At 47.2% G+C, this 25872-nt stretch overlaps 2 protein-coding genes across 3 annotated transcripts in view; one reads left to right on the forward strand and one right to left on the reverse strand.

Annotated features, from left to right (window-relative positions):
* The window catches only part of TRAM2 (translocation associated membrane protein 2), an 83661-nt gene that overhangs the window by 57515 nt on the left and 274 nt on the right, over positions 1–25872 (reverse strand). Inside the window, exon 2 of one of the 2 annotated variants that reach the window (XM_025419022.3) lies at positions 239–331. The exons of the other annotated variant lie outside the window; for it this stretch is intronic. Within the exon in view, the coding sequence (XP_025274807.1) occupies positions 239–331 (93 nt within the window). The remainder of the gene's footprint in view (positions 1–238; positions 332–25872) is intronic. 2 annotated transcript variants of the gene reach the window in all.
* Positions 19030–21049, forward strand: LOC125752306 (tropomyosin alpha-4 chain-like). The gene is made up of 2 exons (XM_049092596.1): positions 19030–19070; positions 20666–21049. The coding sequence occupies exons 1-2, from the start codon at positions 19030–19032 to the stop codon at positions 21018–21020; spliced, it is 396 nt and encodes a 131-aa protein (XP_048948553.1). The 3' UTR covers positions 21021–21049.

A 25872-nucleotide genomic window follows, 5' to 3' on the forward strand; every position in this document is an offset into this window, starting at 1 on the left:
CCCATTAATGCTACACTGGAAACTCCTCTTGGTCCCTGAGGGCTGAGCATGCAAAGCACTGGGTAAGAGAAGGAAATGGGTTTAAGTGGTACTTGAGTATTATCTGAGCTAGCCGCAAAAGATGGAAGTGGAGGTATTTGATGTACTGCCACTTTTAAGAAGCAAGGGTGATCCTGGTCTCACCGGAGACCAGAGCAGTAAGTAGCTGAAAGTGGACATGTTACGCTATTTGGCTTACTGCAATCAGGAAACATCTGTCCAGAAAGCCTGTTGTCAGAGTTCGCAAGTATTTCAGGGGCGCCAGTCTTGCTTTGCCACCTTTTCCGATTGCCTGTGGGTATAAATGAGGCAGGATTCGAATAGGAAATAGAGAGCCTGTACGTGCTACTGGGCTGGACACTTCTCCACTTGCCCCTCCAGGTCCACTCTCCATCCTGCCCTGTGCCCCAGAGCAGAGAACAGATGACCTTTTTGGAGCGCATCAATGGGCTTCCCGGACAGCTGGCTTCAGATGAATCCGCAGGAGGTCAGAGGGCATGAGGAGGGCGCTCCTTACCTGGCTCCCTGCCTGATGGGCAGACGTGGCAGCCTTCTGACCTAGAGTCACAGGTCCAGCCCCTCTCAAGACTTTAGCCACAGCTCCTGGCATTACCTCCTGCTCGAAACTCCTTACATCTTAAGAAGTTCTGTATCCACTCCATCCCTGGGCCCTTCGGGCTTAGGGCTATCTCCCAACTTCTGCAAACCCTGGGGTGCTTTACCATCCCTTATCGGCCTCCCCTGAACCTGTCTATGCCCCTTGTTAATAGTGCCTCCACTAACCTTCCTTTAATCACCTCATCTATTTCCTGCGGGACCCTGGCTGATGCAGTTATGTTTCTCAAATAAAAGACCTAATAATAGGGACGCCTGGGTGGCTCAGTGGTTGAGTGTCTGCCATTGGCTCAGGGTGTGATCCCAGTCCCAGGATCGAGTCCCACATTGGGCTCCCTGTGAGAAGTCTGCTTCTCCATGTCTCTCATGAATAAATAAAATCTTTAAAAAAAAAAGACTTAATAATACTAACAGCACATGATCATAATGAACCTCATCTGTACAACCACCGGCAACAGGGTACTTCAAATCAGCAATATTCTCTCCCAGGCACACATACCAGGACTACTCCAGGGGAAACCAGCTCTTCCCTCAGGGCCAGGTGAGTGCTGAATGCCCAACAGTGCTGACGTCTAGCTTTAATCTGTTCAGGGTGGCCTGGAATCAACTTCTCACAAACTTGGATTGAGACAAGCTGCACTGGGGATCGGTGACCACCTGTCTGAGTGTCTCAGGACACCTTTACTGAGGACAGAGGAAAATACAGGCTCCTGAGGACCCCACCGACCTCAAGCTGCACGTTCAAATCCCAGGCCTGGCATCACAAACACTCCACCACACAGCTTTTAGGATCGATTGTAGAAAATCACATCCACTAGGAATGGGGACTGACTTTATACTGACAAGTAATGTCTTTTTAAATAATATCTGACCTGCTCTAGTCAGGAAGTAAAAGGGTCTTTGCCTTATGCGCTCAAGGTGATACCTGAGGGTTCCTGAGATGGAAGGGGGGAAGCCAGGGGAGCCCTAGCCCAGTACCTCCTCCGACACAAAGAGATCCTTTTTCCTTTTATTTTTTCAGGACAGAACAAGAATTGGAGTAAGGGTGCGCATGAGGGGGGAAGGTGAATGAGGGAGGAGGGTAAGTGTGCAAACAAACGGGCCACTCATCTCTGGGATGTCTTTCTACCTTTTCCTACAGCTGAGTAGCCTGGGGGCAAGCTGTCTGCCAAGCTTCCCCGCCCGCCGTGTAAACACTCTGGCACCAGCTGGGGTTTGGAATCTGCTGAGTCTCTGCCAGCTGGCGACCTGGAGATGGGTCAGATTAAAGGAATGTGTAATGAGTGAGGGGGTGGGAGGCAGAGGCCGTATTTACACAGAGGGGGCCTGCAGGGGTCAGTAAGGCAATGGCCAAGGGAGGCGGGAGCTCTGGAAATGGAAAAATAGGAAGGTGAGAAGAAAGGGGTTTCAAAGTATCCAGGCACCACGCCCCACCCCAATGTCCCAAGGCTGTTATGTTCATTTATTTTTCTTTTAAAAACTGACTTCTTTGTCCCCATCTCGGTCCCCACCCTCCCCCGCCAACAGCTCCCAAACCAATTACGCACGGCCCTTTGAAAGGTTCGCAGCTGCCTGCCCGAGAAGGCTCAGCGTGACCAGACAGCGCGGACACTCAATCCTCTGGATCCCAATTTGGGAACGTTAACACGGAAACCCAAGCCACGTGCTGACAAGCCGGCTCTCGGCCACGTTCCGCCTCAGACGGGGCCGGGCGCGGTGGAGGGCACAGAGAGCCAGCGGTCCGGGCAGCCCTCCTGGTCTCCAGCCCGGGGGACGGACACTTCGGCGGCGGTGGGCAGTGGGGCCAAGGCTTCAGGGGAGACCGCCCGCCAAGCAAGACCGCCAGGCCACGCGGGCCTTTCTGCTGCCCTGCGGAGCGGCTTGGAGGACAAAAGCAGAAGTCAAAAGTCCTGGTGGGCATTTGTGGCCACACCTGTTAGGAAGGCCACCTGCAGCCCTTCTGAAGCACCTGCAGGTCTCTAACCCCAGATGGCTAAATATATATTACTAAGAAGAGGAAGTCAGCAGCCCTGAGGAGCAAAAGAGAAAAAAGCACTGGGAGGAGGCAGGAGACCCATTCTGGGGAAGCTCGGCCACACACCAGATGTGAGGCCTCAGGCTACTCCCATCCCCCTCACTAGGCCTCAGGGTTCTTATATTTTAACTGGTGTTAGCAGAAGTGCCTCTGCTTCCACGCACTTCCAGGATAGGGATTCACCTCCAGATGGAGAGTTCAAACCCAGGCCCTTCTTGCTCCCTCTATATCCCTGCCTCTATTCCAGTGACTCTCAAATCCACCTTTCCCCACTCAGATCTTTCTCCTGGAGGATAGTCCTGCATCCCTACCAAAACAGCACACAGCCAACTTCCATTCGGCACACCCCAAATCGAACCTTGCATCTTTATTCCAAAAGTTGGTGCCTAAGAAACATAATTCTACATGCCCATGTCCCAGGCTGCCCATCTTCCCCTACAGCCAGCCACCTGTTGGCTTTTTCCTTTATTATTTTAGTAAATCCATTATTTCACTCACACTGCTACTAGAAAGCCTCACTCCCTCATCTCACATCAGCCTATAGAAGAGGTTTCTAACTGGACAGACGGTCTGCCTCAGTACTCCAGCCCCTCCCACCATCCTAGATAGAACAGCCAGGCCACACATAATATAAACAACAGACACCCCCTTCAAGGCTCCCTGCTGCTTACAGGATAATATCTCTTTAATCTGACATTCCTGAACCTCCTTCCCTCTCCTCCTTTGATTATCACAACTCCCCTAAACAAACTCAGGTACAACTGCCCCGAGTGTCTCAAAGGATATGCTAGATTATTATTCCATGAAATACTCTCCAAAGTCAACAAATAGGTTTGATGCAGATATACAATATTCATTACTACAATATTAAAGGCTCTGACAAGTCCTGCAGTAAACCAACCTGTTTAGCATTTCCCAAGCCTATATGGCCCAGGAACTTATTGTTAGCATTATACCTATTAACTGCTTTCTTCAATTCTCAGAATGCCCTTTCTTGCCTGAAATACCAGGCCTCTGTTCTGCCTTCCATTTATGTCTCTGTTTTGCCTTTTTTGGGGGGGCCAGTTCTCACACCATACCTCCCCTGGAAGCTTCCTTCTCCCCCATCCTACCACCAGTGCCCATGCTGCTTCCTTCCTTCTCATCTGAAGCACCTGCTCTCTGTACCTCCTTGCTGAGAGGCAGGGGCCCACAACGGTTAAGAGCCTGGTTTTTGAATTCAGAAAGACCTGTATTAAAATCCCAAATCTGCCCTCACTAACTCTGAGATGGAGTTGTTTAGCTTGTTTGGTGTGGACAGAGATAATAGAATCTACTAAAGAGAACTGTTGAGGGGATTAGCAGGATAAGAAGATCAAGTCTAGCACAAGGCCTGGCACATCACAGTATTCAATAAGTAACATTTGGTCATTTTTCTTATTTTTTTAACATGGTTTTATCACTTATTATTTTCTGTGTATCTACTAGATGGGAAGTCACCGGAAGCCCCACAGTTAGGTGCTGTCCCTTTGCCTACCTCTCCCTCTACATATAAATCAGGTTTAACAAATACGTCTTGATAAGGCAACCACCACCGACAGCTCCATCCTCCACCAGACAGCAGGTAAATGTATATCTACGGCAGGGCAATAGAGCCACCAGTCCCAGACTCTCAGAACTGAGCAAGAAGCTGTCAGTACAGAGACTCTGCAAGGCAGTAGAGTCCTATAACTTCACAGAACCTCCTGGACTGTGCTGTCCTGCTCTGCCCCCCAACGCTGGTTTACTATGCCCTAGAAAGGGGGGGGGGAGGTGGGCTTTGTAAACCAAAGTGAAAAGGTGTCACCCAAAAGTGGCCTGAGTGGCCCATCTCCACAGCCCCACAATAGGGCAACAAGGGGCTGCTGTGCTGGGATTTAAACTTTACATTTTCGGGATGCCTGGGTGACTCAGCAGTTGAGCGAGCGTCTGCCTTCGGCTCAGGGCATAATCCCTGGGTCCTGGGATCAAGTCCTGCATCAAGCTCCCTGTAGGGAGCCTGCGTCTTCCTCTGCCTATGCTCCTGCTTCTCTCTGTGTCTCTCATGAATAAATAAATAAAATCCTTTAAAAATAAATAAACAAACAAACTTTAAATTTTCAACAGAGGCCATTTCATTCATGTGACTTTTCCAGTTAATATCTGGAACTGAGAAGTTTCATTTCCACTTCTAGTCAATCCTGACTTGCGTTTTTCTTGATGCTTTTGTATAAGCTTCTCTGAATGGTTTTAAAATATCCCTATTTCACCCTCTGACCCATTCTTCAAAAGGTTTCTGAAAAGCAAAGCTTTTATTTATAGCACGTGGGAATGACATCTCTCAGATCAAGAGCAAGGGCTAATCTTTACAGCATCCCCCTAGCTGCTCTGCTGGAGCTCCTCCTCCTGCTTTCACACACACACACACACACACACACACACACACACACACACACACCACAGCCCCAATTCCATGTCCCAGCTTCTCTCCCTCCCTCTCCCCATTCACCTTTCCTGCTCTCCAAGCAACAGGCTGTCACTGATCCCACCTTTCCATCTTTCTATTTCCAAAATGAAAACAGCTTTCACATGCCTTTCCTGATGATCAAAATAATATTCCTTTAATTGAAATGTACAGAGAAAAAATTTACTTGTAACTCTACCACACAGAGAAAACCATTGATTAAATTTTGATGATTATCCTTATAGATACCTTTTTATAAAAATAAAACAAATCCAAACATTTACAGAAAAAATCCCACAACAATATGGCATTCTGTAATCTGTTTTTGAAAAAACACAGCCATATGTTTTGGACACTGTTCAATGACACTGCATATCAATGTATGTCACCATTTGAAATTTAACCAATTTCTTACCAGTAGGCATTAGGGAACAACCTTATCTTTTAAAAAATGTTAACATCTCAAACTATTTGGACATAATGTCAAGTGGGAAAAAATCAGAATTTGGTCATTGTATTTTTATTACAATTACAAAAACCATAGTGTCTGGGCATAAGAACAGAACAGAAGTTAAATCAACTGTGTTCTGTGGAAAAACATGAGGAAATCTGTTTATAAAGGTGGTATTCAAACAGCAAAGAAGTCTTTCAACAGAAGTAATTCATAAAATACAGAAATCCCTATTGTCTAAAAAGATATTACAACAGGTCACGCCTCAATGTAAAATATTTCAAATAGCTTATTTAACCACTTATTTAACCTTATTTTTAACCTTAGTTTTCAAAGAAAGACAGAAGTACTGAAGCCATATGATCTTTGAGAAAGGGAAGAGGGGAGAAGTAATTCTGGAAAGGAAAGGCATTCATAGGGAGAACCCTGGACTGGGGGCTCAGGCTCAGAGCCTCCCTCCCAGGGAGAAGCCCTCAGATGGACTCAATCCCCACATTTCTTAACAGTCTTGGTGGCCCAGGCAGCAAAGTCTGAGTGTGAAAGGTGTATCTGGTGCGGAATGGATAAACCAGAATGTATAGATTATACATAACTAATATGGAATTAGAAAATGAAGGCACAGAAAAATGGGCTAACTAGTGATGGCTAAAATTGTCACAGAATTGACTAATTAATATTCATGAGTAACTAACATCGGTGAATTCCTGATGTGGTATTATTAGGCTACGTGAAGGAGCTATATGTGCATTACTAGCTTACTTGATGCTTCCAAAAACTTCGTGAGGTAAGCACAATTATCTTCACTCCTGTTTTGCTGACCAAAAAAAGAAAAAAAAATTGGAGCATGGTTAAGTAACTTAATCAAGTTATCTCGTGAAGTGAGGGAGCTGGTAAAGAATGAGGCAATTTGATTTCAAAGCCTGCACTCCCAACGTGTACACACATCACAGTATTTATGAGCCCAATACAATCTGGCACCGTGCAGTGGGGAATCGGGGTGCATATGCAGATGGCTAAGGCAACTAGCCTCAAACTCGCAGTCTATTTTTCGGAGGAAGGAGAGCCTATGAGTTAATCATCATCATAAACCTTCTTCTCTATAAGGAGCTCTATGGACTATACAAGAATGCTGGGGCTGTCTTTTACTTCCAAGAGGTCTCCATGGAAATGCACAAAACCAAACGTGACCTGAAGCCAATCTGTTTAGTTTTTGACGTGCCCTCAGTCTGGGATTTCGGCCACGTCACCGTGGTCAGTTTTTAAAAGCAAAGCGGACTAATAGCACTTAGGCATAATCACATAAGTCATTTCTGGAGGATGCTGAGCTCCCAAGCTGCAGGACAGCACATTTGGTTTAAACACATCACATGGAAAAGGTCTAGAATACTATATTTGGGCAAACCGTTGATTTGGGGTTTGGTGCAGCTCTGGTTTTGGCAACAGCACCTTTTTCCCATCCTGCCCCCACCCCACACCACATGGGCTCAGCTACAGAGCTTGGCCCTCACAGAGGCACCGTCTACCAACCTCTCCCCAAGCTCTGGAGAGCAGAGGTCGCAAGCTACTCGAGGGAGCAACTGGGCAAGAGACAACCAGCAAGTAGCCATCAAGAAGCCAGAAGAGAAGGTGCCCTAAAGCACTGAGTGTCATATCTATGTGCTTTTATGTCATATCTATCATATTCACTGAGTAATGCAATCCCATCCCAAAGCACAGAAGCCCCCCAGGGACCCAATCCTATAAGGAACACGTCAAGACTCTGACCATACTAAACTGTAACCACTGATTTTTTTAACCATCTTCCTCATCAGAGTGTCCCAGGCACCTTCAAGGAGCAGTTGCTCAATAAATATTTGCAGAATGAATTAAAAGGAGTTCTGGAGATTATGCAACAATGTGAAGGTACTTAACATTACTGACCTGTACACTTAAAAAATGGTTAACATACTAAAATCTATGTTATGAGTATCTCAGTACAATTTTTAGAAAAAATAATAGTACATGTCATGGGGTGGAGGGGAGGTGGCACACATTAATTCTAATGCTTTATGAAATTTGGTAGAACAGAGTATGGGTTGGGTGATCTGAGTATTAAGAACTATGGGGGAAGGCTTAATGAGGTAACTGTTATCAAAACAGTTTACTGAACAAAAAGTCACAAAAAGATGGCAAAGATGACACACTCAGTAGGTTCCTCCAGGTGTTTGAAAGCAGGAAGGGTCGATAAATTGTGTAGGTGGGTAGAGAGGTGGCCTCAGATCCATCCAGGGAATTCCACTGCATTCATTCCAACAAATACACTCTTCCTCAGGCACTTCCAACCCTGACCTGAAAGCTGGCACTCCTAGTTATTAAAGTTGAGAGAGAAAGCTGCTCACAAACCCACCTTCCCTCGTGCCTCCTGACAGGATGGGAAGGTGGTATCTCACAAAGTGAGATCTGCGGGGTGTTACTAAATACTGCTGGAGAGACACGGTCAGGTAGGTCAGAAATGTAGGACGCTACTTTAGTAAGCACACATGGTATGTGACTCTCCAAAGGGGGCATGATATGCAAAGTTTCACACACCTCTCTAACCCAGAACCCCCCAGCCTCCCATTACCACCTTCAGAGATTTCTTTTTATAAAAAAAAGATTTTATTTATTTGACAGAGAGAAAGAGAGAGTGCACACAAGCAGGAGGAGTGGAAGGCAGAGGGAGAAGAAGCAGGCTCAGGGAGCCCGATATGGGGCTCGATCCCAGGACCCCAGGATCATGACCTGAGCTAAAGGCAGACACTTCATCGCTTAACCACCACCCAGGTGCCTCCACCCTCAGAAATTTCAGGGGAATTTTCTGAGTTTCCTAACTGCATGATCTTAGGCAACTTACTCGAATTTTCTAAGCCTCAGTGTCTCCCCTTTAAAATGGAGTCCAGGGATCCCTGGGTGACGCAGCGGTTTAGCGCCTGCCTTTGGCCCAGGGCGCGATCCTGGAGACCCGGGATCGAATCCCACGTCGGGCTCCCGGTGCATGGAGCCTGCTTCTCCCTCTGCCTGTGTCTCTGCCTCTCTCTCTCTCTCTGTGTGTGTGACTATATCATAAATAAATAAAAATTTAAATAAATAAATAAATAAATAAATAAATAAATAAATAAATAAATAAAAATGGGAGTCCAGGACACAGGCTCTGAAGTCCAACAAACAGGCTTTGAATTTTGATTCTGACATAATGACCAATGAGGGCCTGGTCAGGTTACTGTCATTCTAAACCTCAGTTTTCTCATCTGTAAAATGGGAGTAACCATGGTATCCACCCCCCAGGGACACTGCAGACTGAGTAAGAGAAGGTAGGTGAAGTGCTGACTTACTACAGCACTTAAAATGCATTTATTCTTTGGCCCCAGACACTGTGAAGTGCTATATAAATGTCACCATCCCTTATGGCCCCAGCAAAGGCCCACCCTTCTCTCATGAAGCTCCCCTCTCAGAGTCTCAGTGTCCTCTCATACCATTCATGAGATTATTTATTCACAAATTTATTCAGCTTCAGTCATATGCTGATGTGTCGTATCAGATCCTACACTCATATCTAGCGTTTTCCCATATAATTCTTATCTCAAGCTCTTTTTCCAAAATAGAATTGGGCAAATTCTATTCAATTAACTTAACAAGTTTAAGTAAGTTTGAAAAGCTCTATACTCCTAATGTAAAAAAAAATTTTTAAGGGAAACAAGTTACACTGGAAAGTTAAAGTCTTCCATAACCTACCATCTAGATACATAATAAATGTTGACAGTCATCTGTGATCTTTCCAGATTTTGACCGTGTATATATAAACATCAGTTTTTTATTAAAACAGGCTGACCCTGTACATATTAATCTCCAGCCTGTTTTTTTCCTCACACATCAGTCCATGGCATTACCTAAGGATTAACCTTATCCTCACTTAAACAGCTATAGAGGATTCCAGTGTACAACTATACCATCATTTACTTAATTGATTCACTATAGATGGATATTTAGGCTGTTTCAAATGAATGATGGCTTTAGGGCAAGGGCTGTGTCCTGTGTGTTTTGGCATCTCCATAGAGTTAGTGCAGTACACGTGGTAAGAATTCAGTAAATTGTGTTGTGTAAACTCTGACAATATTTGCCTCAGAATCACAGATGATTATTGAGCCACAGTCGATTAAATGTAACTCTCAATAGCCAACACCACTGTGAGAAGCCTGGATAAGAATGAGCAATATTTGCAATGCTGGCCCTTGAGATAACAACTCTCAGATCCAAAAGACAAGCTGTTCAAATTATAATTTCAAATCTGGCTCCTTTCCTGTATTAAAATTATTTGGTGACCCGGCAATTCCACCCCTAGATACAGGCCCAAGGGAACTGAAAATATTATGTCCACATGAAAACTTGTCCATGAATGTTCACAGCAGCATTATTCATGTAATATGGTGGCAAGAATCCAAATGTCCATCAACTGAGGAGGGAATAAACAAAATGTGGCATTTGCATACAGCAGAATATTAGTCATAAAAAGGAATGACACAAGCTACAACATGGATGGACCTTGACAACATTATGCTAAGTAAAAGAAAGCCATCATATGATTCCATCTACATGATGTGGCCAGAATAGACAAATCCAAACACAGAAAGCAGATGAGTGGTTGGGGGCAAGGGAGTGACAGGAAGTGACCACTCACTGGTTTCTTTGGTGGATGATGGAAATGTTCTGGAATTAAATAGTGGTGACAGTTGTAAAACCTGGTGAATATACTTAAAAACTGCTGAACCGTATACTTTAAATGTGTGAATTTTATGACATATAAATTATATCTCAATTAAATACACAAAAGTCCTTCGAAAACTGGTTGTCAGTGGGTAATTCCACTTTACCACCTATTTACTGCAAGAATATTATAGGAGAACCACCTGCATGCCACATATTGTGCTGGGCCCTGGAGAGAGAATGGTGAGCAAGATCCTCTCCTGCCCCAGCAGATCACATGGTCAAGCCCTGCAGAGTGGCAAGGCCACACACCACAGAGGCAGGGCAAAGAGAGAGGGGACAGGGGAGCCCAGGGAACTGACTGCTGACGCAGAGGTACCCTACCCAGGGGAGGCAAAGGAGGGCGTTCCAGAAAAAGTGGGCTGTGGCCTCAGGAATGAGGAATAGAGGCCGAGTAAAAGCAGGAGAGCTTCCTGACAGAAATATTTGAATAAAGGGACAGACAAGATGCCTGGGTGGCTCAGTCAGTTAAGCATCTGCCTTCAGCTCAGGTCATAATCCCAGGGTCTTGGGATCAAGCCCCACATCTGGCTCCCTGCTCAGTGAGGAGCCTGCTTCTCTCCCTCCCTCCTGCTTGTGCTCTTTCTCACGATCTCTCTCTCTCTAATAAATAAACAAAATCTTTTTAAAAAGATTTTTTTCGGGGGGTGGGGGGCGGGTGGCCAGACAAGGAGACAAACAGCGTAGAAGAGCTGAAAGATAACCAATAGCCAGATAACCATTACCCAAATGTGCCAAATAATGTAATCTTATAAATCCAACAAGTATTTGACTCCTATGATGTGCACTATGCTAACTGCTGAGAATACAACACTGAACGAGATCAATGCAGACGTTATTACGTTTCCAGTGAGACATGGTAAAGAGTCTATGGCTGATTCCTTGGTTTCAGCATGGTATTAACAAGGATAAGGGCAATTTGTCAATTTCTATCAAAAATGCAAATGCACTTATGGCTTGGACCCAATCATCCTACTTCCAGTAAAGACATGCCACGAGATATATGGCTATACAGGCATGAAATGACCTATGTACCAAGATATTCATTGTAGCATTGTTTATAAGAGTAAATGATTGGAAACAACCCAAGTATCCATCGAAAGGGGACTGATTAAATGAATTAGAGCAAACCTGCACGATGTAAGACTATGCAACCTTAGCCATGAGGAAATTCTTTGTGTACTGACATGGAAAGAGCTTTAGGATATTTTGTTAACCAAAGAAGGCAAGGTACAGAACAACACAGATAATATACTTTGTTTTTCACAAGAAAGGAGACAGGAACACACACATACACACACACATATATATGTATACACATATATATATATGTGTGTGTTATATCTGTATGCATATTACATATATATATGCAAAATCTATCATATAATTTATAGCTGCTTGTATTTGCACAAATAAACACAAGGATACACAAAAATTAATGAAAATGGTACCTGGGAGCAGGGGAGGGCAGCTGGATGAGAAAAGGCCAGAGAGGGACACCTTCAATGTGCTCTTTTTCTTATGTTTTTTATTTTTGAACAATGTAACTGTACTGCCAAATGCTATTTAAAAAAGAAAGTTAAATGGCTAGGATTCCCTATCTGCATGCACACGCTAGAGTAGCAGGCACTCCTAATATGCTCACAAGCATCTCTTATGGAAACCCAAAAACCCTAAGGAGACAGCATGGATAGAAAAACTGTAAATGACCACCAGCAGCAGAAAGGCAACCCAAGACACACACTATCCTGTGTGAACTAGACCATCCTCAATCAATCCACACCAGCTACGTGTTAAGCACAGAGGTGCTGGGGATACTGAGAAAACGTAAAGCAACTCCTTCTTTTCAGGGAGCTCACAGCAAGTGCAAGGAGCAAGCTTCGGCCCAACTGCCTGCGACCCCTAAGAACAAATGTGATGAAGTCACTCCTATGCTCGGAAAACTTCAATGGTATTGAAGCTATTGAAGCTATTACCTGGGCTAAGAAGTAGATCCAAACTTTTGAACCAGGGCCACCCTGAGCAAAACCCTGCCTGACAGTCCAGGCTCATCTTCCATCACCTCCTTCCTTGACCCCCACCTGCGCCCCACTTTGGTAGCATGGAGTCACACACCACATCACCCCCATTGCACCTCTCTGTCCTTTTACACATGTCCACTCTCTGCCTGGCCAATGCCCTTCAGGCCTCAGGGCCCAGCTCAAACTTCTTCTCCATTTGCAAATAAACTGTCCCTAATCCTCCCAGGAGAACTATGCTCCCCTCCCTGACCCTCACCTCCTACCCACAAGAGTGGCGGTGACACTGTCACCTCCCTAAGGACTCTTGGCTCCATGACGACAGAATCTTTACCTTTTCATCTTTTATCCTAGCTCCAAGAACAGTGCTTGGCAGAGAGAAATGCTATGCCTGAGTCTGGCTGAATGATAAACAAGAGAAATACAGAGACAGACAGAAAGGAGGAGTGCACTCTGCTAGGGAAGAAGGGCTGGGGCCAAGGTTCGGAGCAGGTGGCGCCTGTGTGATATGGGAGGCAGGTGTTCAAGGAGAAGGAAGGCTTACCTGAGAGAGGGAAAGAGAAGGGGCGGGGCATGAACAAAAGCAGGCAGGCATAGAAAGAGGATGATCTGGAACTCAGGTAAGTGGTTTGCAATGAAAGGGGGGGTAGGGGAGCGCAGGGCAGGGGCCAGGTCTGAGTGAAGAGTACAGGAGATCCAGGCCAAAGGCTGGTCAGACCTCGGGGGAGCTTAGAATGCCATGCTAAGCAGCCTGGACTTTAGGTGGCACCATGGAAGGACTTTAAGTAAGGGAGCCCCAGGCTCAGCTCTGTGTCTGAGGAGCTAAGTGGAAAGGGACCAGAGAGGAGACAAAAGGCTGAGGTCCAAGACAGGACCCACATAACCATTCAGGGGCCTGAGCTAAGGCCAAAGAACAGTTAAGAGTGCGAGGGGACTTGGGGGCACATCGAGGATAAAATTGCTGGGAGTCAGATGTGGGGGGACAATGCAAGGGTTATAATAAGGTCTAAGGAAAGGCTGCTCGCCTATGTCACATCAAATGCCTGGAGAAAGAGAACTGAGAGAGAAGAGGCCTTGCCATTCCAGCAGCCTCTGAATCAACATCAGAGAATTTAGATGTGGGGGTCCTGGTCCCTCCTCCTGGTTGGAGTGGAGACTGAAACTCTGTGATAGGGGGCGGTTCTCACAATGATCAGTGCCACAGCCTCCTGACCAGACTCCTCGTTTCCAATCTCACCCAAAGCACCCTATGACACTAGCCCACAGAGTATATGAATGTTTCATGCCAGCCCCAGCTGTGCATTCACAAGGACGTGTTGATTCCCCTGGCCTGTGTCCTCTCACATCCTCTTCTCTCCTGGCCTGACCCAGCATCCACTTACCCCTATTCTGGACAAGGAACCCTTCACCATGTTCCCAAAGCATCCCCTCTAGAAGACCACTATTTAATGAACACCAATGTGTGCTAGACACAAAAAAACAATATGGCAGCTCAGCTGGAGCACCCATCTTCAAGAGACTATACTCGTTTCCTTTTATCTGTCTTCCTTATTAGATGGTAAGGTATGTTCCCTGTAATTGGGCAACATGTCCTTCCCCTGTGTTCCCAGCTTCTAGAACAATGCCTCACAAAAAAGCACTCTCTAATCAATGTTTGTAGAAAGAGGAGGCAAGAAATCAAAAGTGGCTCAGGCCAGATTCACATCCATTGGGCCATGTGAGCAAGAAGCCAAATGATAGGACTGAGAAGCCAGCAACGTTGGTCAAGTTACACTTGGCTAAAGCTGCAGGCTAAAGGTGTGGTAAGTTGCCAGTGACAATCTGATGAAGTCACAGTTGTCAACCTGGAGTATCTGGACCCATGAAACTCAAGGAACAGTGACTGAAAAGCATCTCATTTCCTTTGTTTCAAAACTCCGAAAATGACCACAGGAGAGCAAGTCATGGCAGCAAATATGTTAGCTGGCTTCCTTTTCATTTTTTTTTTTAAAGATTTTATTTACTTATTCATGACAGAGAGAGAGAGAGAGAGAGAGAGAGAGAGAGAGAGAGAGGCAGAGGGAGAAGCAGGCTCCGTGCAGGGAGCCTGACGTGGGACTCGATCCCGGGTCTCCAGGATCACCCCCCGGGCTGAAGGCGGCGCTAAACCGCTGGGCCACCGGGGCTGCCCTGGCTTCCATTTCAGATTTCAGAATCTTGCATGGAATAGATGTCCTTACTGAATGATTAAAAAAAGAAGAAAATTGAATGGCAGGTGGTTGAATAATGTTGAATGAAGGTATTTCCCAGGCTAGATGATAAGAATGTCAAAAAAGTTTCTTTCACATTTCTTGGGTAAGAACATGCACTGCACAACAGGCCCGCTCTGCTTGTATTGCAGGACTGTAAAAAAAAAAAAAAAAAAAACACAACAAACTGTGGCTTGCCAGAAATTTCTGGGGCTGGATCATTCTGGATATCCAAATTTTCCCTATTGCTAAAGATTTAGGTACCAAAACTTTAACATTAGTCCTTGTGGACAGAAATGTTTCTAAAAATGTTTGTGAGCATACTGCATACCTTTCCCTTTTTCTGCAGATAATCATTATGGTCAAGTACCATACTGCGTTAGTCTATCATGGTAACCTCAAAATCTACAGAAATTGTTTGTGCATATACTGACACCAAGTTTGCATGGCTTTCTTTCATTTCTTATGACTCTTAAGTGTTTATTTAGTAATGAATAGTCCTCCTAGCTGTCAGCTACCCCAGCCACTTCTCCCATTTTAACTTATTCTTTGTTCTGTAATCTTGGGAACCAGATAACCAAGGTTCATATAACTGTATGGAAAGTAAGTATGAGTGGGCTTTGAGCGACTAGCCTAGGTGTGGTGTCAAGACAAAGGTTTGGGGCCACCACTGGGCTGCTCCGGGACCTCCCTCTGCAACCTCCACATACCATCCTGTTTCTCAGCTATGTAGCTATGTTCCAAACAGATAAAGCAGCAGCAAAGTCAAGGTGTCACTCGAAGGCTGTCCAAGTGGTCAAGTGTAGTGAGAACAACAGGTGCAGGTATAGGGCACTTACCCTGTGTCAGGCCTTCTTCCAAGCACTGTATTTATATCAACATTTCTAACATATTCTATATCAATGCTTCTAATCCTTCCAACAACTCTACGGCATATTTTTCCTGATGAATACACTACAGAACAGAGAGGTTAAGCATTTACCAAGAGGACAAGGTGAGGACATGGAAAACCAGAATTCAAAGTTGGGAAGACTAGAGGTAGGACCCTGACCTTAGCCACAGTGATCCGGGGCTTCTAACGGTTCCCCCACAGAACCACACCACAAGATACTGCTTACTACTTAAAAAAAAAAAAAAAAAAAACACACACACAGAAACAAGCACTCAGAAAGCAAAGTGTACACCAGCGCAGTCCAACAGAACTCTGCGGTGATGGAAATGCTCTATCTCTATCTACACTCCTAAGATGTGAACTATGGCCAGTGTGACAAAGGAACTGAATTTTTAAGTTTGTTTCAGTCTAGTGAACTGGAACAGCCACACGTGGCTGGTGGTCACCTTTGGATGGCATCAATGTGGACCACTTTTGATGAGCCAAACACTGAACTTAAAATGTGAAATGTCATGGGTAACTCCTACTTGGGAGTTAGGCGTCAGAAGAATGTTATTAAACCCTGCCACATCTCTCACAACCTCTTCTCCACCCTGTATGGGTTTTAATTCACTCGTAATTTTGAGAAAGAAAGTATGCTATTTGGTCAGAGTGCTGGAAGAGGCTTCTAAATGAAGCAGTAGCTTGCAGTGGTTATAGTTGGCCAGGCAAAGCCTTGAGAGCACTGTTGGAGGCAGGGTGATGAAAGTGATAGAGCATAGTTCAGGTTTCAGACACTAGGTTCACCCTACTGATCGGGAAATAAAAAAAAAAAAAAAAGCCAGAGATAAGTGTGCATGTGCATGTGACAATTACATCACTGAATATGAAGATCTGCTCAAAGGTAGGGCCTCTGACCACACTCAGAGGACTAGAATGATAAAACCCACATGGCAGAGCAAAAGCACACAGGCCACTCTTCTTGCTCTTCCCCACTCCCTGGTTGGTCTTGGAGAGTCACAAACAAAACATACCCTCTCTCCCCGGCCCCAGATGATTCCTGCCTAATAGAAGGATCTTCTCCTTCCCCAACACTGGTTCCACTAAGCTGGACTCCACATCAAACCCAAATTTAGGCTAGACCCTGATTTCCACTCAAATTAGAAATGAAACCAAGATTAAAGGTGGAGACCACCTAACCCAGTGGAGGCACAACTTAAGCCTGTCTAATCCTAAACCTATGTGGCTGGGGGGGGGGGGGGGGGGGGGAAGGTGCCTCCTTCCTTCCCCTCCCAATTCTCACTGGCAACTTATGTCGTCTACACATCCCCAGCCCTGTTCTGTGTGTGTAACTGTGTTGAAAAGGTGTGACTGAGCTACACAATAGTTGACACCCCAGGAAGCTAGTGGAGCTCAGAAAGCTGAGGGGCTTGCATGGGCCCCACAGCTATTTAGTGGCAGAGCCCAGGGGGGAATCCGGGGCACCCAGCCTTCATCCCTGCCCTTGTCAGCACGCGCTTCCATGCTCGGGTCACAACTCAAGCAACGAGGACTCTGGAAGAGGAGCACGTGTTCACACTTCATGCCAAACCAGAGAGCAAACTGTAACTAAAAAAAAACAGAAACAAAAAACAAATCAGCTATCAACTATTCTTTCCCAGCTTCCGGGCAACAGTCACTAAATCCATATGAACAAGTGATTCCTTGCCCAAGAGGTCAAAAGTTGATCCAGTGCAAAGTCAGACTACAAACTAAATACACTCTAAACTCCAGAAGCATTGGGTCTGAAAAGTTCAATTCTGCTCCAAGTTCCAAGGAATTCTCAGCAGGAAACCAGGCATTGTGAAGCAAGCCGGGTGATTTCCTGTAGGACTCCAGGAATTACTGCAGGGGAGGCCTGCTTACCCCAGGATGGCTCCTTTAGGTCAGGAGCCCCCAGACTGCTCATAACATTCAGGAGAGGAGCCAATAATACATTCCCTGGTACTTCTAAACCTTACGCCACATTCTCACCAACTCACAACGCTATCCTTTGGCAGATCCCATACTGACCAGGCACAGAGACCAGGCTATAAACACTTGTTGACTAACCAGTGTGGGCCTGAGCACTCTTCAAAGCAAGTAGTGTCGGGGGTGGGAGGGGGTGGGGGGCAACAGAGGAAGGAGAAGCATATTTGTAAAAATCACACCTCTGTCCTTTGTCTTGAAGGAGGTACACCCTTCTGCCTCCCCACAAGCCACAGAAAGCTTCATAATAGTGGTGGGTCACCAAAAAGTCTCTTAGTATCTGTAAAAAGAGTGTATCTATATCTTTATAATAAAAATGAAGGAGCAAACTAATTGATAATGCCCTGCCCTAAGGTGCCTGGCTGGCTCAGCCAGTAGAGCATGCCATATGAGTTCAAGCCCCATGTTGGGCATAGAGCCTACTTTTAAAAAACTATAAAATGAATAAATAAAGAAGAAAATACTCTGCTTTTGCAAACTTCAGGAGCTTTATTAAGAAATGCCCTCCTTTCTTCAAAGAGAGGACAACTGAGACTCATAGTATTATGTCCTTCATACCCCATATGTCCTTCATACCCCATAGTATTATGTCCTTCATACCCCCAAGAAATCATTTAAGAGATCTCAGAGTCCTGGGATCAAGCTCCACACTCAGCAGGGAGTCTGCTTGAAATTCTCTCTTCCCCCTCTCCTTCTGTCCCTGCCCCCATGCTCTCTCCCTAAAATAAATAAATTAATCTTTAAAAAAAAGAGACCTCCTACTACTAGAAATCACATCTGTGCACACATGCACTCACGAGCATACATACACACATACACACACAGCCTTTGATCAGTTCACTTATTCTCAAAGCTACAAAGTATAAGAGTATCAGCTCTAAAGCTCTTTAGAAATAACCACCTCTCTTGTCGTCTAACTACTGACACCTCCACACTCAGGGCATTGGGTGTCAATTTAATAAACTACTTCCTTCAACCAACAGCAGTAGCTTGAGATTGAGGCCCAACATTCTGCAAGCTGCACCTGCCACTTACGTCAAGTTGAAGACCTGATTCCCCTCCACAAACAGTTGACCAGCTTGAAGCTACCATGCGGTGACCTCTTTGAGGACAAGGACCCCGCCTTATTCATCTGCATTCCCAGGGCTCAACACAGGCACACAGCAAGAATTCAATAACAGCTGCCAAGTTAACAACGAATGTAGCACACTTAAGAAAGATAGATCAATTGCAAGGCTTCCACACATACCCTTGCATTAGAAGGTAGCATCGAGAATTCCAGTGGGCAAACGTGTAAAAAATTCTCCAGACTTGAGTCAGAAGATATAGGCTCCAGCCCCTCATTTGCCAAAAATTCCCTCTACTGCCCTGGGCAAATCTCCCAACTTCTGAGAATCTGATTTTTCCTTTTCTATAAACACAGTAGATGACTTCTAGGTTTCCCTCTAGCCCTTCAACTTGTGAAATGCAAAGGAAAGATATGCCTTTGAGCTATGGCCACAATATTAACTTGAGGATGAGGACGATGAAAATAGAACAGCCAGAGGCAGCGACGCTTACCCAGATGTAGGCTAACGACAGGTAGTAACTTTCATGGTAGGTAAAGCTCCTGCCCGTTCGCTTATGTTCACATGTGATACACACATCTGGGTCATTCTCTGTAGTTTCTCTCAGGGAGACGCACATTTCGGTGACTGTTCCAGGAAGAAAAGCCTCCAAGTGGAACAATGACCTGCAGACATTACTTCCAGGTAATAAACAGATTCCACTCAGACAAAGAAAAATAAAGCAGCCTGTGGCTACATTCCACAGACTCCCCGTTCATGGAAGCATTAGGGCTGAGCTCTAAATGTGAGCCAGACGTTGCTGAATTCTTATTTTGGCTCCAACTGTAACTAGGAGGGAATGGTCCTTGGCCAAGTTTCTCCTCGGCAAGCCAGGCTCTGGATGGGTATGACAACCCCCATAAACCATCCAGATTACAGGGTGAGGCTAGTAAAGCATTTCACAGATGTAAAATATTGCCAACCCCTCAAGACAAATGAGGGAAGCCGTCAAGAGGCAACGTGGCTCGGGCACAGAGCCACAGAGCAGCGCCTCCCCTAACCCTGGGCTCCCGCAAACTCACCAGAGGGCTTCGGGGGCCTCTGAGCCCCCCCACTCACAATCTGGCTCCATTTCCTCTGCTGAAAAGCAGGGAACACGGTGTGAACCTACACTGGCCAGAAGAGCTGCCTGCAAAGCTCTTTAAACCATAAGGTGAACTTGCAACATCAACCAGCTGTGACTAGGTTGGGTTGGGTTCTCCTCTACTGTGGGACATCTGAGACGGTGGAGGTAAATCAAGGCAAAGCAAGAGACTGTGTAAAAGATAAAGGTCTGCTTGTTAAAAGAAGAAGGGCTGTGTCAGGAGCCATGCTAGTAGTTTTACTGTTTTCTTTTCCTCTTTTTCTCCCCCCCCCCCCTTTCTTTAACCATTAGGTACCAATGGATACCAGATACAGAGCACTGGATGAAAAGGTGAAGAGATAGCATCGGCGCAGTTTCCCACCGAAGCCTGCTAATAGCGCTCTGGCTGATTAGAAAGCACTTCTGTCATTTGGAAACTCTAATCCGGTCTTATCAACCCTCTGGCTTCGTCATTTATCAGGGTGGGAACCGGAGGGACATCAGCTCTGCCACAGAGTGATTTCTGGGGCCCCTGCCCACGACGAAGCAGATCAAAAGGGAGCTCATGCCTGCCAGAGTGAAGTTTTCACCATAGCAACACATGTACTCTACAAACAGCCAGGACTGAGGAGCTCTGTTGTGACTGGTCCGGACAGTGCCCCCGAGAAACGAGCAACCCAGGCCTCAGACAACAGAGCGAGCAAGAGAAAAGTGGCACCTAGTTAGTGTGCGGGGCAGTCTCCTCCCGGTTTTTACTCCTCCACATGGCTGACAGTGGCTGCACAGAGACCCATGGCCCTCATTCTAACGAGAGAGGGAGGTCAGAGAGAAAACAGATGTTCTCTGAAGGGCAGCTGTCCCACAGGCTCCCTGGGGATAAGAGGGACCCAGTATAAAGCGATCATTCCCTTTGGTGAGCAGATGACCAGCACTGGAAAACCTGGGGGCAAGGTCTCATTGCAAAACATGTCACATCTAAAATGAAATGCAAGGAAGCTGGTGATCCTGGAAGGAGAGCTGGAGCGCTCAGAAGAGAGAGCAGAGGTGGCTGAGAGCCGAGCCAGGCAGCTGGAGGAGGAGCTCCGAACCATGGACCAGGCCCTCAAGTCCCTGATGGCCTCAGAGGAGGAGTATTCCACCAAAGAAGATAAATATGAAGAGGAGATCAGACTGCTGGAGGAGAAGCTAAAAGAGGCTGAGACCCGAGCAGAGTTTGCCGAGAGGTCTGTGGCAAAGTTGGAGAAGACTATCGATGACCTGGAAGAGACCTTGGCCAGTGCCAAGGAGGAGAACGTGGAGATTCACCAGACTCTCGACGAGACCCTGCTGGAGCTCAACAACCTGTGAGGGTGGCTCTGCCCCAGCCGGGCTGTCAGCGCCGCCCCAATGCAATAAAGTGGATGTTACTGGCAAAAAAATTAATTAATTAAATAAAGTGAAATGCAGCCCCGGTGCACAGCGAGCCAATACAATGTAGAAGCCAATTCCAATGGTGGAAGATGTACTCACAGACTAGACCACGAAGCCAAAATCAGCAGTGATCAGTGTGGTTGTTGAGACCATCAAACTAGTGCCCATGTGCTGGGCACAGGGCCCGGCATTTTTACAGGTATTAGTCTTCATTCTGAAGTCAGAGTTAAAAACTCACTAAGTGGGACACCTGGGTGGCTCAGTCGGTTAAGGGTCTGCCTCCAGCTCAGGTCATGGTCTCAGGGTCCTGGGATGGAGCCCCACATTGGGCTTCCTGCTCAGCAGGGAATCTGCTTCTCCCTCTCCCTCTGCCCCTTCCTCTGCCTGTATTCTTTCTCTTGCTCTCTCTCCTCCTCAAATAAATAAATAAAATCTTTTTTAAAAATTAAAAAATAAAAACTCACTAACTGATCAACACCACCTTTCTGGATATCACATTTTTGCCATGGGAAGAAACACGGAGGGCTGATAGGCCATTACATCCCATAGGGTAGCCTTACACTTGAGGCCTGACCAGAAAAAAAACTAGTTCCAAATTTCTGCTCCGTTGCTCAGACCACTAAGTGATGTATGTAGAAATCCAACCACAGAGCAAGGGCACCCAAGAGAATAAGTAACCCTTCTCAGCTTCTCTTGACTAGTTTCTCTAGAACACCACTAAAGGGTGATGGCAGAGCCTAGAGAAGATGATGCATAAAGTCAAAAGCTATAAAAGCTGGCCGAGAAACATCTTCAAAAGTGCATTAGAAGTTGGTCAGAGTGGGACGCCTGGGTGGCTCAGCGGTTGAGCATCTGTCTTTGGCTCAGGATGTGATCCCGGGGTCTGGGATCGAGTCCTGCATCGGGCTCCCTGCATGGAGCCTGCTTCACCCTCTGCCTGTGTCTCTGCCTCTCTGTGTCTCTCATGAATAAATAAAATCTTTAAAAGAAATAAAAGAAGTTGGTCAAAGAAATAACATGTCCACAGATGCATGTCTGTGCCATTTACATACCTCTTCTCCATATAAACACAACAGAAGCAGAACTAGTTCACGACAGGACCAGCAGCCTGGCTTCAGGTTATCATGCCTACACACATGTCTGGGAGGATGTGAACTGGTGCCACGGAATCCATGCACTAACAGGACTCCCATTGTATATGCTGCAGACACATCATCCCAATAAGTCAATCGCGGTGTCGGAGACAGGAAAGAAGGTAGCCCTACCAGAAAAGTTCTCTGGGACCTGAACCCTTAAATCATCGTAGACCAAATGGGAACCGAACCTACAAGTGACAGGCCTAGAATTTTAGAAACACTTTCTTGCCGCAGAGCCAGCAGAGCCTGCAAACGAGCTTGAAAACCAAAAAAAAAAAAAAAAAAAGTTTGTTTCAAAGGGACATTTTAGAGGTAATGTATAATTGCTTCCTCTCTGTTTGATGCCCCCCTCCACCCTTGCCTTTTTCTCCTTCTCCATTCACTAATGAGAGAGTTTTCCTCTTCCCCTGCCTGTTTCAGTTTGATACGTGGCACTGGACAGGCCACTGGAAAGGGACAGGGGAGGAGAAGGCTGCTTTCAGATCTGACGCACACACACACCCCCAAGCTGGCTGCCTGCCCCCTGAAGGAGGGTCAGGCCCGATTCCATTCCACCGCAGCCAGGACTGAAGATCCAAACCGCCGGGGAGAAAAATCCCACTTGCACCAACTCCCCCGAAAGCAGAGTTAAGAAAGAGAAAGCTGGAAGGGAAGGAGGGGGAAAATAAAGCTCCACATTCCTGACATTTTTTAGCCAAGTGCTGTGGCTGCATAGAACAGCTCTATTCCAAACAGCCTTACAGGATGGAAAGAAAACCTGGGTGCAGGGCAAAGAACCTGCCCCCTGCCTTGGAAATGGGAGAAGGAATTTTGGGACGGCCCAAAACTCAACCAGAAGGCTGAGGGAGGGGCACTTACAAGTGTGTTCCCCAAAGGAAGTGATCCCCAGAGGGGAGAATTGGAGTCACCATCTCCCAGGAGATAGAACTGAAGTCCCAGGGTCCCTGGGGGTGGGGGGAATGAAAGTCCCCCTAAATGCTGTCGAGCTGAGGGTGAGGTGGGAAAGGGCAAGGCAGGGATGAGATGGAGACCTGTGGGGGGTGGAGGGGATGCGAGGGTTTGTGGCTGCCTGGGGTGGGGGCAGAGGGGTCCAGCTCATTGGCAGAGGCTGGGCAGGGGACCCCAGAGGGAGGAGCAGCCAGGGGAGTCACTCTTTGTGGGAAGAATCATAACTCTGTTTTCCTGACTCAGCTTCTGAATGAAGGAACTCTAGCCCTGCCCAAATTAGAAACCCAAGAACCTAACATCCTCTCTCCCTGTCTCTCCCTTCCCTTTCCACCTCCTTCTGTTCTCACTTCTAGGAAAAAACTTGTTAAGTGCTGGACTGCCCCCCCCCACCCCATCTGCATCCCTACATACACACCATAGCTCCAGGGGAGAACCCAGAAGGCCCTAGTCCTGTGCTGGATTATGAGGTGTCACCCCGACTTTACTCCAAATGTGAAGATGCCCACATGTGTTTCTCTGAGGTCCCGAGGACTAACTGAGCTATTTCTATTCTCATTTGGGGGGGAGAGCAGAGCTCCAAAAACCTAACTCCCTCTCCCATCTCAGTGGAGACAAGGACCTATGTGCCTAATGCAGCAGAACGTGCATCCTTCATAAGGGAGGTCTGGGCATGGCCCTCCTTCTCACCCATGGGCAAACACCAACAATCCCAGGCATTGCGGCCAGGGCCCTTGCCACACTCCCCAGGCCCATCCCGAGGCAGGAAAGGGGGAAGGCACGTTTGTTGTTATTTCTTCCACCCTGGACCTTTCTCTTCTGTCAGGTAGTGGCAGTAAGGGCTCCTAGCACTTTTCAACTCCCACAAAGTTCCAGGCTTTATGCAGAGGACTTTCCACGAAACTAATGGGAGGAGAGGGAAGGAGGCATCGAGCTCAAACCCTAGGCAGCTCTTTTAAGCAAAGATAAAACCCACAGAACCATGAACCTTAAGCAATTGCCTGAAAACACAGGAGAGAGCCACAATGCTCTGCAAGAGACCTTGCTCGCTGAAGAGCGTGTGGCTCCGAGGGCTACGGCTGTCACGTGTGTCTTTCCAACCACACCCTCCAAGACTGGTGACACGGCACCGGGAGACCTCTGAGAACAGAGGACAGCAAACAGATACCGAGGGTATTGGCTGGACAAAACAAAATTCTCATTTCATTAAGCTAGTAAGATGATCAATAATCACAGGGCTCCAGGAGCAAGCAGCGTGTTTTCACATCTGTAGAATCTGTTCTGGCTTTTGTTGCTTACGTGATCTCAGTTAAACCTAGTCCAATAACCTCGTGAGGATGACAGATTTTCCTAACCTCTTTAGTGAAGGGGAAACTGAGGCTGCAATTTTTTTTAGTCTGACTAGTGACAGAGCAGAGTCTGGGACCCAGGGAGGGCCCTGGCATGACACAGTTAGGGTCATATACCATGAGAGCTGTGGGGGTGCAGGGGAGAACAGAAGCAGAGGAGCACTACCAAAAGCTGGAGCGCAGACCCCCATCCCCAATCCCCGTCCCAGGTCCCGGTTGAGTTCCTATGGATGCTGAAGCCCAGCCAAGGACACATTCGCATATCCAACCCACAGGAATGTCCCCAGCCTGAGGGCAGCTTCACAGCCAAGGAGAACCCTTGCCATCCTTAGAGAGGAGACAGGGACACCGAAGGAGCAACGAGCCACACTGGGAATGCTCCATCTCCAAGGCAGTTTCTAAATGGTTACAGCTTCCTACTCCATCCCTGAGAAAACAGATAAGCAACCATACCCAGCAGGGAGGACGAGGCATGCCTCAAAGAGAGAGGGGAGTGTCACTCCCGTAATCTCGCTCTGGAGACAGATACACCACAGTGAGCCCTATACTCACTTTCCCCCAGTCCTTCCCACTTTGGATATCACATTTTTCTCCCTCTCCGGGGCAGAGAGTCATTCCCATCAGCCCCCTTGGATTCTGAGCCCCGGGCGGGCTGACTACAACTCTCTGCTTGCTGAGGCCTACACCAGGGCACTGCTGTCCTCCGTGGGACCCCATCCTCTCTGCCCCCTGACCCCCGACAGCTCGGAGACAATCACCTTTCCCCTAAAAGCAGAGAACATTCCTGTCCTTCTCCTTGCCCCTGTACCGGGGAAGAAGCTCTCGGCCCCGCTACAGAGGGATCTAAAGGAACAGTCCACAGGGTAATAAGGGGTATATGAAACCTGGCCTTTAGGCAAGGGCCAAAAAATAGGGGCGCCGGGGGTAGGGAAGAGCAGGAGGATGGTCCTGCTGGGATGGGGCCAGGGCCGCACGTGAGCACCCAGAGCGCGGTCCAGAGGGGAGGATGCATGAGACCCGGAAAACCAGGTGGGACGTGGAAAAGAGTCAGGCTCCCTCCCACTGGAAAAGCCCAGAGGAGCTGGCAGCCACCGGCTGGGAGGGGGAGTTGTGCAATGACCGCGGGTCCGGGAGTCTCCGGGCTTGGCTCCCGGACACCAGAAAGGAAACCCCACTGGTCGGGCCAGGGTGGCAGCGCCGCGGTGGGTTTGGGGCCAGGCTTCGGATCCAGGGCTGCAGGGAGCGCGGCAGGGGGCGGCCGAGCAGGGCAGCGCCGGCCCGGGAGGCGCGGGGGGCGCGGGGGCGCGGGGGGCGCGGGGGGCGCGGGGGGCGCGGGGCACGAGGCCGGGGTGCGCCCTG

Source organism: Canis lupus, chromosome 12, assembly GCF_003254725.2.
Source record: "Canis lupus dingo isolate Sandy chromosome 12, ASM325472v2, whole genome shotgun sequence".
NCBI lineage: Eukaryota > Metazoa > Chordata > Mammalia > Carnivora > Canidae > Canis > Canis lupus.

Coding starts and splice junctions, on each gene's coding strand:
- LOC125752306 (XM_049092596.1), top strand. CDS start 19,030: ATGAAAATAGAACAGCCAGAGGCAGCGACGCTTACCCAGAT. Junction 19,071..20,665: donor GCAGCGACGCTTACCCAGAT/GTAGGCTAACGA, acceptor ATGAAATGCAAG/GAAGCTGGTGATCCTGGAAG.